Raw genomic sequence first — 18,497 nt, forward strand, 5'->3', positions numbered from 1 at the left:
ACACTCATCGTACCCATATCGGAAATCGAACCCGGGTCATCGGCGTGACGAGCGAACGCTTTAACCACTGGGCAATACGTTATAAATGTACATTTGTCCCAGTGGAAATGACAAAACTTACAAATTCATGTTATCTTAGTAGATAACAGGTGAAGAACTCGTAAAAGTATTTAATCGCGACAGTAGCCAGTTTTTAAGCGCATTCCGATTTAGACTTGAGGCGACCGTTGATATCGAAATCTTTCTCCGCTACCACTTCATATCGTGACGCTTGACAGCGGCGTCGCCGGAGCCACAAGGCTGTTCATTGCTGTTTCCACGGGTAAGGTAAGCCGTTATATGGTCGCTGTCGTAGCTTTCTGTTACGTCTGCCAGAGAATTCCCTCCATCAACGCCTGCTTTTTCACAGGCCAATGTTCACTCCAGTCTAGCTTGTGCAAAACAGGGCCCGCCGCGACGAAATATTCGGTTGTCAGATACACGCTTATTGTAACAGGGCCCAGCAAAGTTGCGCTGTCTGGAGTTCCTTGCGGTGTTGTAGCGTACGTTTAGTCTCCATCAGACCCAGGAAATTGACAGGAATCACTGAGGCCTATCACGTAATTGAGATCAGGACAAGGGATAGGATACTGAATGTCCAGCAGAACTGCCAATCACGCTCCTGCCACTGTACGTTCATACATTTTGACATACTTCACATGCTTAGTTGCTCTTGGCCATGCTGCAAACTATCGCATTTACTGTAAGATTGCACCGTCGCTGTTTCGCTCTACTTGGCCAGTATCGACTGCAGCCTTGTTATATCGCTCTATTATTCACAGCTTCGATTCGTTAGTTACCGTACTTCCGGGAATAAACATTAAACTATATTTGATTGTTTGTGTCTTGAGGTCGAATGTAAGTTAGGAGACTTGTTAAAATTCTTATACTTCATATGCAGTAGATCTACCTGAAAAGTATTATTGTATTTTATTTTTTATTTAAATTTAATTTGATATATTTGCCAATGTGATTTATTTTTGCAAATACTGTATCATTTTTATTTAATTGAATATATTTTAAATAATATTGTTGATTGGATTTTTATTCATTATGATTAAATGAGATGCCAATCAAACGCTAACATGACCCATTCTGTGTAATTAGATCCTTACATATTTGTTATGATCTCTGTAGGAAACAAATATGGCTGCAATGACCACAATAAGGATCTTTGTGTACCCATAATAACAACATGATCACTATGCAAACGAGTGCAGGGGCCAGAATACCCAGAATAGCAGAAAAGCAATTCCTTACACCTAAAATAAGTACAATTTGTTTTACACCTAAAAAGAAGCACTATTTGTTTCTTACACCTAAAAACATGCACAATTTTTGGCACTTAAAAAAAAGCACTTTTTAAAAAAAAAAATAGGTAAACCTCATTTTAACATCTATTTGGTTTATTATTAATTCAAACTCCATACGATCGAACATGATAGTTATTTTGTAACTTGATAATCAAAATCTTTATGCACTTTAGGATTTTAGTTGTAGATGGTATATTAAGTTTGTTGACATGATGCACGTTAGTCTGTCAACGAAGATTGAAAGACTAATAATGTTAATAAAAGGTGGCCCAGTCATCTTAGGTGCAGCGATTCGCTGTGCAGAGTTGCGTTCCTTGGGCATGCCAGAAACCTATGATTGTGGGTACGAATCCCGGTTCGCCCCGATTATGTTTTTTAAGTATGTCAGCACCATACCTGTGCTCGTGGGTTTCACCGAAGTGGTAAACATCCGAGACCTGCATCACTTTGGGCTTTCCTCACACATTAAGCTAACACACAGTGATCGAACTGGAATACTGTGAAAAGCGGCATTAAGAACAACTCACTCACTCACTCATTTGGGGAAAAATATTGTCTCAGATAACAAAAGGCTCAGAAAGAATATGATGAGGGGTCAATGGTGGCATTTGTGGAGCTTCAATTTGCTGTGGAGAGTTGGGTTCATCAGGCGTGCCAGAAACCTATGATTGTCGGTTTGCCTTTATTATGATACTAGGTTTGTCAGCACCATACCCTGGGTTTAACCTAAGTGGAAAACATCTCAGACCTGCATCACTTTGGGCTTTCCTCCCACATGAAGATGTAGTTGGTTTACTGTCCAAAGAGGCGCTAAACCAAACTCACTCACTCACACTTATGATGAAATCATATTTTGTTCAAATTGTCAGAATGTTAGTTTTGGTTATTACTCTTAAATACTTGAAAAGGAAATATTTGAATGTCATTGCTCATCTTTGTAACATGGTTGTCTTTTTTAACAATGTAAGCTTTTGACTACATGTGCAGGTGAACTACAGTTCCATGGCACTGTTTTTTAAGTACATCACTTTGACCTAGTTGAAATGTTGTGTAGATGATAATGATCATTAGGCACCATCATCTGCACTCAAATTTCAGTCCCAGACAAATCCTGCGGTAAAATTATCAAAATCCTGTGGAAAATTATCAAAATTCAGCTGTAAAATTATCAAAATCCTGTGGTAAAATATCAAAATCCTGCGGTAAATTTATCAAAATCCTGCTGTAAAATTACCAAATTTCAGCGGTTAAAATTACAAAATTCTGCAGTAAACTTTGCAGTAATAACATTACCATTTTCCCTCAAACAATGATACAAACTCATTTCAATTTGTGTTTGTTTAATTTCTTGCATTCAGATATTTTAAGACATATACATATATCTGATATTTATTTATGGTTACACGTAATTGTAATACCACAAGAACATTTAAAAGTGAGGATGCTATTTTTCAAATTTTGTTTCATTGTAGGATTCACATTTTGTATCCTTGAATTGCATGTTAAATGTTAGGGCATCATTTGAGTGCAAAGTTTCGATAGAAGAACTTGAAAATAATGAAAATTTGTCTATTGCTTGATGAAAAGGGCATATTCATTTACATTTTCTGGAAATCTTTCTGCGATCACAGAATTGCTGAATTCATGGTTGACTGAAGTTTTAAGTTCAATGTGTCAATCATTTCAGACAATTATTCAGTGTAAAACTCAGCACACTTTGAATACACCTGGTGAACCCCAGTGCCTGGGACACTGTTTATGCATGTAATGCACAACATGTCCAGTTTCTAATTTTGGTTTGCTAGGATACAGCTAACAGCAATATTTTTCTGGGTTTTAAGTGATGCATAAATGTATAAATCAAGTGTACATAAATGGTGAGATTGGACTCAAAACTAAAATACAGCATTCTGAGGCACGCACAGTAATATTCATTGTGCCTACAGCACATCAAGAGCAGTTATGGGTGTCTGGTCATTTCACTCATGAATCACAACCACTGTGCACATGATCATTGATTCATTCCAGACTTGGAAGTAATTATCAAAACATACAAAACACTATGTCACCATTTTGTTACTTTATAGGACCTCCATGTTCCCTGCAAGGACCCTCAAAATTGATTTTTGTCAAGGTAAAACCCTGATTTTTATACTTATACAAGTCAATGTTTTTCAAAATTAAATGTTTTAGTTTTGGAAACAAGAGTATCTTCATACAAAAAGATAACCACAGGAGTTACTTTTCGGTAAAAAAATGTTTCCTTCCCAAAATCATCGGATAATACAGACAGAAAAAACTGCCCGTTTTCCCTCAACTGACCTCCAGTTATTAAATAAATTGGCTGGTGTAATAAATTTCTTTGTTTTCTTAACAAGTTATCTTGATTGCAACCCAGCAGGCACAACAATGTTAATGTTGAATCATGTCGGGCTTCAACATTGAAATGACAGTGATTTTGGATGGATTTGAAATTTGTAATGAGGTTGAAATGCTAATGTTGAATCAACATCAGATATCAATGTTGAAACAATGTCTTTTACTGAAGGTCAACAACAAGCTCTCTGCCGTCTCCTGACAGAGAGTAACTAATATCAGACTGTTCAGTGTACTGAAGGACCAACAACAAGCTCTCTGCCGTCTCTTGACAGAGAGTAACCAACATCAGACTGTTCTGTTAACTGAAGGACCAACAACAAGCTCTCTGCCGTCTCTTGACAGAGAGTAACCAACATCAGACTGTTCTGTTCACTGAAGGACCAACAACAAGCTCTCTGCCGTCTCCTGACAGAGAGAAACCAACATCAGACTGTTCGGTTTACTGAAGGACCAACTACAAGCTCTCTGCCGTCTCCTGACAGAGAGAAACCAACATCAGACTGTTCGGTTTACTGAAGGACCAACTACAAGCTCTCTGCCGTCTCCTGACAGAGACTTACCAACATCAGACTGTTCTGTTAACTGAAGGACCAACTACAAGCTCTCTGCCGTCTCCTGACAGAGACTTACCAACATCAGACTGTTCTGTTAACTGAAGGACCAACAACAAGCTCTCTGCCGTCTCCTGACAGATACTTACCAACATCAGACTGTTCTGTTAACTGAAGGACCAACAACAAGCTCTCTGCCGTCTCCTGACAGAGAGAAACCAACATCAGACTGTTCTGTTAACTGAAGGACCAACTACAAGCTCTCTGCCGTCTCCTGACAGAGAGAAACCAACATCAGACTGTTCTGTTAACTGAAGGACCAACTACAAGCTCTCTGCCGTCTCCTGACAGAGAGAAACCAACATCAGACTGTTCTGTTAACTGAAGGACCAACAACAAGCTCTCTGCCGTCTCCTGACAGAGAGAAACCAACATCAGACTGTTCTGTTAACTGAAGGACCAACTACAAGCTCTCTGCCGTCTCCTGACAGAGAGAAACCAACATCAGACTGTTCTGTTAACTGAAGGACCAACTACAAGCTCTCTGCCGTCTCCTGACAGAGAGAAACCAACATCAGACTGTTCTGTTAACTGAAGGACCAACTAACAGCTCTCTGCCGTCTCCTGACAGAGAGAAACCAACATCAGACTGTTCTGTTAACTGAAGGACCAGCAACAAGCTCTCTGCCGTCTCCTGACAGAGAGAAACCAACATCAGACTGTTCTGTTAACTGAAGGACCAACTACAAGCTCTCTGCTGTCTCCTGACAGAGAGAAACCAACATCAGACTGTTCTGTTAACTGAAGGACCAACAACAAGCTCTCTGCCGTCTCCTGACAGAGAGAAACCAACATCAGACTGTTCAGTGTACTGAAGGACCAACAACAAGCTCTCTGCCGTCTCCTGACAGAGAGAAACCAACATCAGACTGTTCAGTGTACTGAAGGACCAACTACAAGCTCTCTGCCGTCTCCTGACAGAGAGAAACCAACATCAGACTGTTCTGTTAACTGAAGGACCAACAACAAGCTCTCTGCCGTCTCCTGACAGAGAGAAACCAACATCAGACTGTTCGGTTTACTGAAGGACCAACTAACAGATCTCTGCCGTCCTGACTGATTTTGAACATGCTGCCATCTAATTCTTGAGAGTGAATTTCCATGAGGTGAAGAGAAAGGAAGCATTTTTACACTTCACCCAGGCTAAATAGAGCGAGATCCAGGACCGTCCAACAAGATTTAAAGCCCAACTTGCCATAGGACAGAAAACGCCCTTGCAGTAATTGGAAACAGTTGGACATTTGCTAGTTTGAAATTGTGTGAAATCCTAGTAATGGACAATCATCACAAATACAGATTATATATCAGTAAATGATACATGTGTCTTGGTATCATAAATCAGCTTAATATATTTAGTTATATTATGCTTCTTGTCTGATGCGAAATGTTAAGGTAAATGTCTGAATGAACTATATGTATTTATTTGCCATTAATGTCTAATAAGTTCCATGATTTTACGGTGTAACATTATGGGACATCTGCTTTTTGTGAATACAATTTGGCAGTTTGGCACAAAGGGAATTGCACAGTTTATGGTGAAGAGCAGGAAGGTCCATGTGTACATTTCAGTTATATTTGAAGGTATTGTAGTTAAGCTGTTTCCACCATTTGGCCAGATTTGGTTTATGAACCAGCTGACTCCCAAAATTTGAAATGTGAAAAAATGAAAATGAAAAACAGATGTTCTATAAACAAAACCTGTTGAAAATGTTTTTGAAAAACTTGAAAACACCACAAGTTGGTACAAATCGCAGCAGAACTGTGTGGATAATGAAATTGAAGCAGCCCTAAATTTGTTTCTTTTTTCCCTACCAACTTAACTTTTTGAAGGAATTAAAAAAGAAATATTTGAATATGGAATTATTTTATATTTTTGACCAACCAACCTGAATTTTGGGGGCAAAATTTCATAAACCCCCGTAAGCGGTCTGACCTATATCATCTCAATAGGTAGGTACTATAGTTGGTTGTCGCAAACAGCAATATTCCAGGTTTATGATGGCAGTCTGTAAATAATCAAGTCTGGACCAGACAATCTAGTGATTGACATCATGAGCATCGATCTACGCAATTGTGATACAATGACATGCATTAATCAAGTCAGCGAGCCTGACCACCTGATCCTGTTAGTTGCCTCTTATGACAAGCATAGTCGCCTTTACGGTAAGCATGGGTTGCTGAACACCTGTTCCACCCTGGATCTTCTCAGGTGTACTGTAGTTGGAAAGGGGAGATTACACAACAGATCATCTTATGCCTTGGTGTACAAAGATAGCAGTATCAATATCACCTGTAATTGAATTATTATATATGTTTTCATGTCCTGACAAGCCAACAGCTGGTGTGGACTAATAACTGAATCATAGACTGTGCCCGATGCACCAAGCATTGACATACAGCTGCACAAGTATGTCAAGGCTGGTACAATGGTCTCGGTCCACAACTACACTGAAGAGGACAATTGGTGGATGTGTTCTGGCAGAGCTTCAAGCAGGTAGACAATCAGTCTTATTTTATATGGTTTCCTTTAGGGGGAAGATCAAAGTTTCATGTTAGATAAAAATGTTAATTCCTTAAACTTTGGGGTTGGGTTGTTTCAGATGTGCATGTTTCCATATGACAAAATCAGCTTTTCAGGGTTTTCACAGTTCATGTCAAGAAATAACAATTCAGGCTATCATATTTCAGGGCTGTAAGTAATGTTTTGATCCACTGAGTATGTTATCCACTAGGGCTGGGATGGGTAACTCGGGTACTCGGGTTGGGTGGGTACTGAGAAGGATCTGGGTACCCACAGGACTACACAGACCCATGGTTAGTAGGGCTGGGATGGGTAACTCGGGTATTCGGGTCTGGTGGGTACTGAGAAGGACCTGGGTACCCACAGGACTACCCAGACCCGTGGTTAGTAGGGCTGGGATGGGTAACTCAGGTATTCGGGTCTGGTAGATTACAGGACTACCCAGACCCGTGGTTAGTCATGTGATATATTGTTTAATGACAAAATTGATCCAGAACTATATGGTTACCCTAAAAGTCACTAATATTGATATTTCTTTCTGACTATGCACCTATTCCTTCTGAATAAATGAAATTATATGTTTGAATAAAGAAAAACCTTCAGTCAACTTCAGTAGATCGTTTTATACGTATATCTAAATACATTTTGACCAGGGCTATGTTCAAACTATTCTCAGTCGGACACCTTGTACCCGGGTAGGGTAATAGAGGGATGGGTACCCAGGTAGTAAATTTGGACTTGTCCATGTGAGGCGTATTATCCACATTGGGCTCTGATAGCTTTGAGGTCACCTTGACATGACCAAGACATTGCTATGTGTGCTTAAAGGGGCACTGATCTAACGCAATTCCCCGGACTGGTTGTTGCCTTTGTTATTGTTTTTTCCCCCGTGAGTACCCGGATGATACGCAACGCAACTGAGCATGACCAGAGACTGGGCTACCGTCTGCAAGGACAGTTAAATAAACTTGGAGGCTGGAGGCAATATTTGTTTTACGCATTTTTGCATAAACACTGATTGGTTAACTGTGATCTATAAAGATTTCGACAAAGGGCGCATGTTAATTAATTTCTTCAGCCTAAACAAACAGACAAAAAGAACGGCGCGGCTCATCGGATGTCGTCATTGGAAATACCCCAGATGGTTATAGTTTAATATTAAAAAAAAGTATCCATGCAGTGAAAGCATTTTCGGATTTCGGATTGCGTCGATAATACGATTACTACTCCCTTGTTGTCATCCACGTGTTCTCGTATAACCCTACACTTGTGTATTTGTCGTCATTCACTTGATGCTCAGTTAATGAATTTATTACAGGTACAATTAGTGGTAGCACCACTTAGATTACCTGACAAAGGTTCCCATTTGGCATTTATTGTGTCTGGGGTAATTATTCAATCTAAATCCAGGTTTGAAGTGAGGTGAAATGTGTGTTATGTAATATGCACGTGGCAGCCCAGCAAGAGATGAATAATCAGTTGATTTACTTTTTTTTGTAAATCAACGGATCGTTCCTAGTCATCAAAGGATTAACAGAAAATACGTTGATTGATTAATCACCGATATCTTGCACAGTGGATATGTCAAAAGTGAGTGTTTACATGTCTAGGTTTATTAAAACAAAGGGAATACACTCATATCATGGCGTGAAGTGCCCATGTAAAAACAACATACTTTGTTCAAAGGGTTAACTGATAATACGTTGATTGATTGATCATTGTTATCTATCACTCAATGGATTTTTTAGGAACCGTGGAAGTTATGAATGTTAGTTTACACGTGGGCTTTCTCAGCCGACCCTTGAGACTTGACACCTATGTGAAACACCTGAAACAATCCAAGTGATCAGTTGAGAAACGAACACGGGTTATAATATCCCGAAACGATATATATCTTTTAAAATATTTGATTGTTACAGCGACAGGTGACATCGAATAAGTTTCTTTGTACAGCTGCAGACGAGTGGGATATTGTTCCTTTGTGTGGATATTCACGGATACATTCCTCGAACAAGGAAGCTGCCTAAAATTTATACACATAAATTTGGTAGGTTGTAATTATGGTATTTGCATTTTGTTTTCCTTCATTTGAACCGATAATTCGTTCTTGTTTCTCTACGTCTTGGTTGGGAAATTCTTCAATGCGCGATAGACGATGTTTTCACAGGTCTTTTCCATTGTAAGCGTGTATATATTACCGTCAATTTGTAAAATGTTATTCTCTCAGGCAATTTATAAAATGTGTAAATATTTCAGTTATTTTGATTAAAAAATCTGTCCAGATTGATTAAGACTATCAAAAGGGCCTACAAACATCACAACAGATTATTATGTAGGATTAGAAGCCAAACAACATAGAAATGTGCTTTACAACGTAACATTTTCAGTTTCTTGGTGATGACATTAAACATCAAAATGTTTTGAATTCGTTATCATAATAATAGGGATGGAAAAGTTTTTCAGTCGATTTGTTAAATAACTGAATATTTAGACGTTTAATAAATATGTTACACATTTTGACAGTAAAATAATATACACACTATAAAAAATCAATGCTCAGGTGAAATATTTACTTTATGTTGCAAGTCTAAATAGTGTAAACGAAAAACGCAAAATTACCAAGCAAGTGACTTATCAAAACTTCGTCACCATTACCGATGCTACCCACAAAGATACCTACATTTCCTTATTATCTCGAAAACTGTATTTCATTTTGTTGATCAATGTGACCATACGCCCTCATTACTACTGGTATCCATAAAAGTGACTAATGCGCTTACAAATGGCGCAGCAGAGGTCGCGAACTAGTCTAGATTTCTGCTATACATCCGGGTACTCACTGGGAAAAAACAATAACAAAGGCAACAACCAGTCCCGGGGAATTGCGTTAGATCAGTGCCCCTTTAATCTATGGGTCTTTGTCCATCTGTCGATTAGCATGGAACTTTAAATCTCCTCTTCTGCAAATCTACAAGCATATCAATATAATTTTCACATAACATGTTCAACATGTACCTACAGAAGACAATGTAAACTGTTCACTTTGAAACATTGAAAATGGCCGTTGCATGGACTAAATTTAGGTATAAAAAAGCCTTTGTGCAAACCTCTTCTTTTGTTTGTTTGTTTGTTTGTTGTTTAATGCCACACTCAGCAATATTCCAGCTATATGATGGCGGTCTATAAGTAATCGAGTCCAGGATCCAGGATTCTGGGAAATATTTTTCTCTTTCCTAATACACTAATAATTCTTGGTTACAGATATTTGACAATGTACTTATTTTGATGAAAAATGGAGCAAATAACAAAGATTACCTTGTAATGCAAAACAAAGGAATATTGAACATTAGTTATGGCCATATTTACCTCTAAAGCTAAAGTTGATTAATTACATATGTATTAAGTTGAACTCATGTGTGAAAAATGTGTTGTGCTTGAATGAACCTTTTCAGATGCAATGTTTGTGATTATGTATTTTGCACCATCAGTAATTGAAATGCACTTGATTATGTATTTTGCACCATCAGTAATTGAAATGCACTGTCTGGATCTGGAAACCAGATTCTGTATAAAAGAAGCATTTTGTGTAGTATTTATTTTGTATAACATAAATGTAACATGTTGGATAAGGGGGATTTCAGTGTAATTAGGAAATACATGAAGAGTGGGAGTTGTTTATTGTACAGTACTTATAAAACACTGCAGTGTTTTATTGTACGATAGACAACGACAATTAGTGTGCTTTTTTTGCAGGAAACAGTGTGAGGTTATCTGTTTATAGAGTCCCGAGATTGCTGAAGGGAAAGAGCAGTTTCTCCTGTTTGCAGAGCATTGTGGTAGGTCATTGCAGCTGTAGTAACAAGGAAACAATTATTACAGCTGTAGTATCAAGGAAACAATTATTAAGCTGTAGAATTATTATAGCTGTAGCATCAAGGAAACAATTATTGCAACTGTAGTAGCAAGGACACAATTATTACAGCTGTAGTAGCAAGGAAACAATTATTACAGATGAAGTATCAAGGAAACAATAATTATAGCTGTAGTGTCAAGGAAACAATTATTACAGCTGTAGTATCAAGGAAATAATTGTTACAGCTGTAGTATCAAGGAAACAATCATTATAGCTGTAGCAGCAAGGAAACAATCAAAGCTGTAGTAGCAAGGAAACAATTATTACAGCTGTAGTAGCATGGGAAACAATTATTACAGCTGTAGTAGTAAGGAAACAATAATTACAACTGTAGTATCAAGGGAAACAATCATAACTGTAGCAGCAAGGAAACACTCATAGCTGTAGTAGCAAGGACACAATTATTACATCTGGAGTAGCAAGGGAAACAATTATTACATCTGTAGTAGCAAGGGAAACAATTATTACATCTGTATTAGCAAGGGAAACAATTATTACATCTGTAGTAGCAAGGGAAACAATTATTACAGCTGTAAGTAGCATGGGAAACAATTATTACAGCTGTAGTAGTTAGGAAACAATTATTACAACTGTAGTAGCAAGGGAAATAATCATTATAGCTGTAGCAGCAAGGAAACAATCATAGCTGTACTAGCAAGGAAACAATTATTACAGCTGTAGTAGCAAGGGAAACAATTATTATAGCTGTAGTAGCATGGGAAACAATTATTACAGCTGTAGTATCAAGGAAACACTTATTACATCTGTAGTTGCAAGGAAACAATTATTACATCTCTAGTAGCAAGGGAAACAATTATTACAGCTGTAGTAGCAAGGGAAACAATTATTACAGCTGTAGTAGCATAAGAAACAATTACAGCTGTAGTAGTAAGGAAACAATTATTACAACTGTAGTAGCATGGGAAACAATTATTACAGCTGTAGTAGCAAGGAAACAATTATTACAGCTGTAGTAGCAAGGGAAACAATGATTATAGCTGTAGTAGCATGGGAAACAATTATTACAGCTGCAGTAGTCAGGAAACAATTATTACAACTGGAGTATCAAGGAAACACTTATTACATCTGTAGTTGCAAGGAAACAATTATTACATCTCTAGTAGCAAGGGAAACAATTATTACATCTGTAGTAGCAAGGGAAACAATTGTTACAGCTGTAGTAGCATAGGAAACAATTATTACAGCTGTAGTAGTAAGGAAACAATTATTACAACTGTAGTAGCATGGGAAACAATTATTACAGCTGTAGTAGTAAGGAAACAATTATTACAACTGTAGTAGCAAGGGAAACACTTATTACATCTGTAGTAGCAAGGAAACATAATTATTACATCTGTAGTAGCAAGGAAACATAATCATTACAGCTGTAGTAGCAAGGAAACATTATTATTACAGCTGTAGTATCAAGGAAATAATTATTACAGCTGTAGTATCAAGGAAACAATGGTTTTATATGTTCATCATTGTGTTATTTTGGTTTAAACATGACATCTGTTTGGTACATTTCTGCAAATTTTGGATTCTGTAATTAAAAAAATTAAAAAATTAAAAATTCATTAATAAGAATTTTTATTATCAGAAAAAGTAGCATCTGCCATGTTTCCCCTGCATGGTTAAAATTCAACAGAGCATTTCAGAAGTTTAATTCTTTGTGAGACAGCAACATTAACCCCTTCACTGCTTCTACAGAGGCATACAAGTACCAGTCCCACAACCCTCAAAGCAAACACTGTAACCACCTCGGGGAGGACTCTGGATGTGGAATGGTCAGATGGCTCAAAGTCAAGGTAAACCGTAACATGCTTATAATATTTTCTACTTATATATAAAACTCTTTGACACACTTGTGTTGGGGCGGTGGGGTAGCCTAGTGGTTAAAGCATTCGCTTGTCCTCCCCATATGTGATTCCCTACACATGTACAGTGTGTGAAGCTCATTTCTGGTGTCCCCTAACATGATGTTGCTTGAATATTGGAAGTAGTGTAAAGCCGTATTCACTCACTCAATCACTGTTTAACTCACTCAATCACTGTTTAACTCCCTCAATCACTGTTTAACTCACTCAATCACTGTTTAACTCACTCAATCACTGTTTAACTCACACAATCACTGTTTAACTCACTCAATCACTGTTTAACTCACTCAATCACTCATTAACTCACTCACACTTGAGTAATTGGCTCTTCTTTTCTTATTGAATGTTTCATAAGAGTGAGCAAGTTAATGTTGTTTTGTGCAACAGTGATAAATTTTCAAGCTGAGGACTACCAATATACTATATATTATTGGGTACAGGTCGAGCTTTTAAGACCCAAAACCTGGTCACTGATAAGTTCAGTTCAGCCAATAACCTAAACAAATGTTCCGTGACATGTGTCTACAATGAGAACAGATAAAACCTGCCACTACATAATTTAGCAGTCTGTTGCCTGTATATACAATGATTATGTCTGGGAGAAATGTTATTACAAACCTGTAACAAAACTCCATAATTTTCGATTATGTTAGGTAAAAAATGAACATATGAACATGATGACCTTTGTGTGAGCGCGTATTGTTTTAGGACGATTTTTGCAATATTCCAGCAGTATCATGGCAGGTTACCCCAGAAATGGGCTTCGCATATTGTGCCCATTGGGAATCAAACCCAGCCTTCTGCTTGAAGGGCCAACACTTTAGCCACTAGGCTACCCCACTGACCCCCGTAATGAGCTTTGAGAAAGGGTCAAAATGTAAACATGATCGATTATTATTCCCCGAAATGGGTTCCGTCCGTGTGTGTGTGTGTGTGCGTGTGCGTGTGTGTGTGTGTGTGTGTGTGTGTGTGTGTGTGTGTGTGTGTGTGCCTGCGAGCGCGCGCGCGCGCGTGCGTGCGTGCATGTTTGTGCATGTGTGCATCCCAAAATCGTTTCCGGAGCATAACTCAGAAACCGTTCAATATTTCTCCACGAAACTTTGCATGTCTATCAGACTGGTGCCTTTTGCTATTTAGGAATTTTATAAATTTTTATTTTTTACGTTTCCATGACAACAAGTTGGACTTAGGTTCTATGAGGGTGCTGTTCCTTTCCGGAGCGTAACTCAAAAACCATTAAATACTTTCTCACAAAACTTTGCATGTCTACTAGGCACATACTGAACTGGTGCCTTTTGCTATTTAGGAATTTTATAAATTTTTATTTTTTACGTTTCCATTGCAACAAGTTGGACTTAGGTTCTATAGGGTAGTGTTTGTTTCCGGAGCAAAACTCAAAACCTCATTCAATACTTTCCAACAAAAACTGTGCATGTTTACCAGACACATACTGGACTGGTGCCTCTTGCTATTTAGGAATTTTAGAAATTTTTATTTTTCACGTTTCCATTGAAATAAGTTGGACTTAGGTCCTACAGGGGTGGTGTTCGTTTCCAGAGTGTAACTAAAAAACCGTTAAATACTTTCTTACAAAACTTTGCATGTCTACCAGGCACATACTGAACTGGTGCCTTTTGATATATAGCACTTTTAGAAATTTTAATTGTATATGTTTCCATGACAACAAGTTGGATTTAAGTTTTAATATAGGATTGGTTTACTTTAGTAGTATAACAAATAAACCGTTAAATATTTCCTTGCCAAACATTGCATGTCTATGTATAAAGCGCATACTGAACTAGTGCCATATGATATTAAGGAGTTATTTTAATGTTTATTTTAGAATTTCCATTGCAGCTATTTTGACATGGGCTAAGAGAAATGTTGGGTCTGTTACCTTGTTTGGGACCATAACGTCATGGGCAGGGATATAGATAACTTTGTCAACTATACACTTGTTACACTCAGCCATGCTCCTTGTAGACGACAAAGTAATATCTCCAGCTTTCTGTCAGAATGTATACTTGGTCTAAAATAATCTTATGAACAAATTTGGCACGCAGCTCTTTCATCAAGCTCAAAATCAATTCTTTACAGTTTATTCAAAACAAATTTCGGCTTAGAAACATATTTAAAAGAATTATCAATTTTTAAATATAGACGTGCCCTTGCACAATTTAGATACTGTTCCCACCAGCTCCGAATTGAGACTGGGAGGTATAAAAAAAAGAGTTAAAATGTGAAAGGTTGTGTCTGGCTTGCAATCAAAATCAAATTGAAGATGAATTTCATTTTATAATAATGTATGATCGATATGTACATTTAAGACGAAAATATATACCCAAAAAGTTTTACCTGTACCCCTCCATACATACGTTTAATATTTTAATGGCATCAAAAAATGTATGAATCATTCAAAATCTATCCGTATTCATCTACAAAGCAATGAAACTACGTCTTGCGTAAATCACCTAAAATTTACTTTTGTATTATAATGTTTCTCTCTCACTGTATTCTCTGTAATGTTTCATGGGCCTGTGGCCTACAATACCTAATGAATAAAGACTATAAAGACTACTAATTATTTAGGTAATAATCAGGTAGTCGTTTGATGTAATATCTTGAGTACTCAGGTGGATGTACATAAATCTATTACAAAATATTTTTTTACTGTTATCTTTGCCATCATTTTCTGCCTCTTGCATATCAACATGGGCCCCGAAAACCACGTGTCCTAATGAAATTATTATTTTAGCATTATACTTCTCATTTTCTGGGCTCAATCAATCCCAGGATTTAGAAATGGGTAGTATTCACTAATCTGCCTCACAGAATCTCAAGCTTTTTAGTTTACTTTCTGCCTTCCCTTTACTGAAATAAATGGTATAGCCCTAAAACATGAAGCAAGTGTAAAATTTTCTAAAAGCTGAATCTCTCATCTCAGTGTGGCTCTTTTTCAAGTTATTGGCGTTATTGGTTTCTATCAAAATTATATAGACCAAGGGTTAGTCTACTAACATACCTATGAGTATGAGCCTAACCCAAAACTACCATCATTAGTAATGGCTAATGAATTGCCTAATTGGGTTTAAACCCAATATATATAAATGCTTACACATTGAACATGATTTAAATATTGGTCAAGGGATATCAGTTTCCAGTGAATAGACACTTTATTATAGTTATTACCTCCAAAACGTTTTTCAAAGAGTTGATTTGGTCACTGTAGTTACACTGTTTTGTCTTGGAGTCTTATGTTTCAATCCTTGAGTGTCAAGCTGGCCCATGCCATCAGTGCCCTAAAGTAAACAAACTGGGACCAGCTTGCCCATGCCTGCTTCACTGGAGCAGGAGAACAACTGATAAGATCATGGCTAAAGAGTATCAGATTCAGTGAGAGGGGGGATGCTGACAGGGAGAGTTTGGGCTTGTGCCACTAAGTGTATTATCTGTTTTGCCACATTTAATTGTGCTGGTTTTTTTGTCTGAATTAGTTTTTGGTCATCAATTACAATATCTGTGATCCAGGTTTCATGGGGCATGGCTGCGTCACAACTGTCATTGCCAGGAATGTAAGCAGCTGGACAGTGGTCAGAAGACAATGGACGTTGTCAGTATCCCACCTGATGTTTCTGTAGCATCTGCAAACATTTCAGGTGCCATTTGACATTTTACTTACTTCCTCTGTAACATCCGATGGCCATTTTGTTCAAATGTCAGACATTTGACTGCAAAAATTTGCGATGTACAGTCCTTGTTAGAAATTGGCTGATTTCTTCACTTGAATCTGTCAGAGACCAAAAAGGAATTTATTTTATGGTCTGTGACATATTCATGAGTAGAAAGGGCGACTGCCCCTGGTACCGAAGAGAACATAAAAGTGTGATTATTGTTAGTTGGTTGTGTCTTAATGTACCTGTAATCCTGGATTTCTTTCATGATGGAGAAATCCTCCTTTGATAAATGAGTCACTATCATCAGCACGGACTTGTATATAGGTCCGTGTCATCAGCAACACTATGGTATGCACATGTCTGTGATCAATGACAATAGTTGGTTGGTTAACGCCGCACTCAGCAATATTCCAGCTATATAATGGTGGTCTGTAAATAATCGAGTCTGGACCAGACAATCCAGTGATTAATATCATGAGCATCGATCCAAGCAATCGGGATCGATGGCATGCATCAACCAAGTCAGCGAGTCTGACCACCCGATCCCATTAGTCGTCTCTTACGACAAGCATAGTCGCCTTTTACTGCAAGCATGGGTTGCTGAAGCCCTTTCCTACCCCAGATCTTCACAGGCCTATGCACATTTTGGTGGCCTGTGACAGAATGGCTTTCTGTACCAGGTGCTGAAGTGGAGCTGGAATGGTCCTGTGGACATGTGGGCAGAGTGCCACTCCAGTACCTGCACTCCAACTGCTACTCCCAGGAAGCTCGAGACCGACGTGCCGCTCAGGTCCGACTCACTGACGAGTGCACTGCCAGAGTAGGTATATCATATTTAAAAAATATACGTCTAGTGGGAGTTGTTTATCGTAAATAAAACGCTACAGGGAGAATAAACCATCAGGGGCGCATGAGTCGTTTACTTCTTATAAGAGATATCAACATAATATACAGCCTCTTTAAGGATGAGGACAAAATTTAACAGCTTTAAAAATATTTACCCATATTTATATATATATTGTTTTAATAATGATGATTCCCTGAATAGAATCCGACCTTGGCAATGTCGGTCAAGTCCATTTTATGAACAGATTTGTTTGGTATTGGTATTTCCAGCATATTCTCACAATCCTCATGTCAATTATCTGTACCTCATCTCCCAATATGGATTGTCATGTCACTACAATTTATGGATGCGATCATTCAGCCACTGCGTTTATCTGCTCACCCCATCTACATCTCTGGGGAACAACTCACTACACACTTCCCTATTTAAAATAATGTTGTCCAATATATGACGTCATCATTGTGAGCACATGTTCTAATATCCAGAAATGATGGAACCATATTTTATCGTGAAATAAACCATGCTTTGTTCTTCATTGTTCTTTACAATTTATTGCATGCACGTGTATGTGTGTGTGTGGCTGCTTGTACTAGTCTGGACTGATGCCAATTTATAGTGCTAGCACACTGAGATACCATGACACAGTTTAACATGAATACCCCACTCAGACACAGTATACTGACTCCGAGATGACCAGTCTTGTTTTAGCCCCTTTATGCCAAGCACCAGACAGGGTAACAAGTACCATCTTTTAACGTCTTTTGGTATGATGCGGCTGGGGATCGAACCCCTGACCTTCTGCTCTACGGGCGGACGCTCTACCATTAGACCACGGAGGCGGTCTGTGAAACTAAAAATACTGTTGTGTTGTAAAGAAGGATGCTCCTTTAAACACTATACAGAGAGTCTCTTGTTTCACTTTATTTCAGAGTATCCCAGCCCTGCCATACAGTGATGTTGTGCAGTCACAGCGTCGTCTTCTCAAGTAAGCTGATTGTGCAGAGTGAGTGAGTGAATGAGTTGGGTTTAACGCCGCTTTGACAGTATTCCAGTTATATCACGGCGTGTCAGCTTAATGTGGGAGGAAAGCCCGAAGTGATGCAGGTCTCAGACGTTTACCTCTTCGGTGTGGTGCTGACAAACCTAGAAACATAATTGGGACGAACCGTGATTCGAACCCAAAATCATAGGTTTCTGGCGTGCCCAAGGGACGCAACTCTGCACAGTGAATCGCAGCGCCCTAGGCGACTTGGCCACTCGTGCCCCATTGTGCAGAGTTATAGAGGTGACATGCAATGCAAGAACTGGGTTACATTAGATAAG

At 38.3% G+C, this 18,497-nt stretch overlaps 1 protein-coding gene across 2 annotated transcripts in view; it reads left to right on the forward strand.

The window, feature by feature from the left end:
- The first annotated feature begins 252 nt into the window (after positions 1-252).
- LOC139442917 (probable gamma-butyrobetaine dioxygenase) overlaps positions 253-18,497 on the forward strand; it is a 29,571-nt gene continuing 11,326 nt past the window's right edge. Inside the window, exons 1-7 of one of the 2 annotated variants that reach the window (XM_071223839.1) lie at positions 253-322; positions 6,674-6,836; positions 10,617-10,699; positions 12,487-12,584; positions 16,182-16,309; positions 17,008-17,147; positions 18,104-18,159. In XM_071223839.1, coding sequence (XP_071079940.1) covers positions 6,719-6,836; positions 10,617-10,699; positions 12,487-12,584; positions 16,182-16,309; positions 17,008-17,147; positions 18,104-18,159 — 623 coding nt within the window. In that variant the 5' untranslated portion in view covers positions 253-322; positions 6,674-6,718. Of the gene's footprint in view, positions 328-6,673; positions 6,837-10,616; positions 10,700-12,486; positions 12,585-16,181; positions 16,310-17,007; positions 17,148-18,103; positions 18,160-18,497 lie in introns of both variants that reach the window. The other variant, XM_071223838.1, reaches the window with a different exon arrangement.

The sequence above is a fragment of the Haliotis cracherodii genome, unplaced genomic scaffold (assembly GCF_022045235.1).
Source record: "Haliotis cracherodii isolate W230 unplaced genomic scaffold, xgHalCrac1.p SCAF_5, whole genome shotgun sequence".
Lineage (NCBI taxonomy): Eukaryota > Metazoa > Mollusca > Gastropoda > Lepetellida > Haliotidae > Haliotis > Haliotis cracherodii.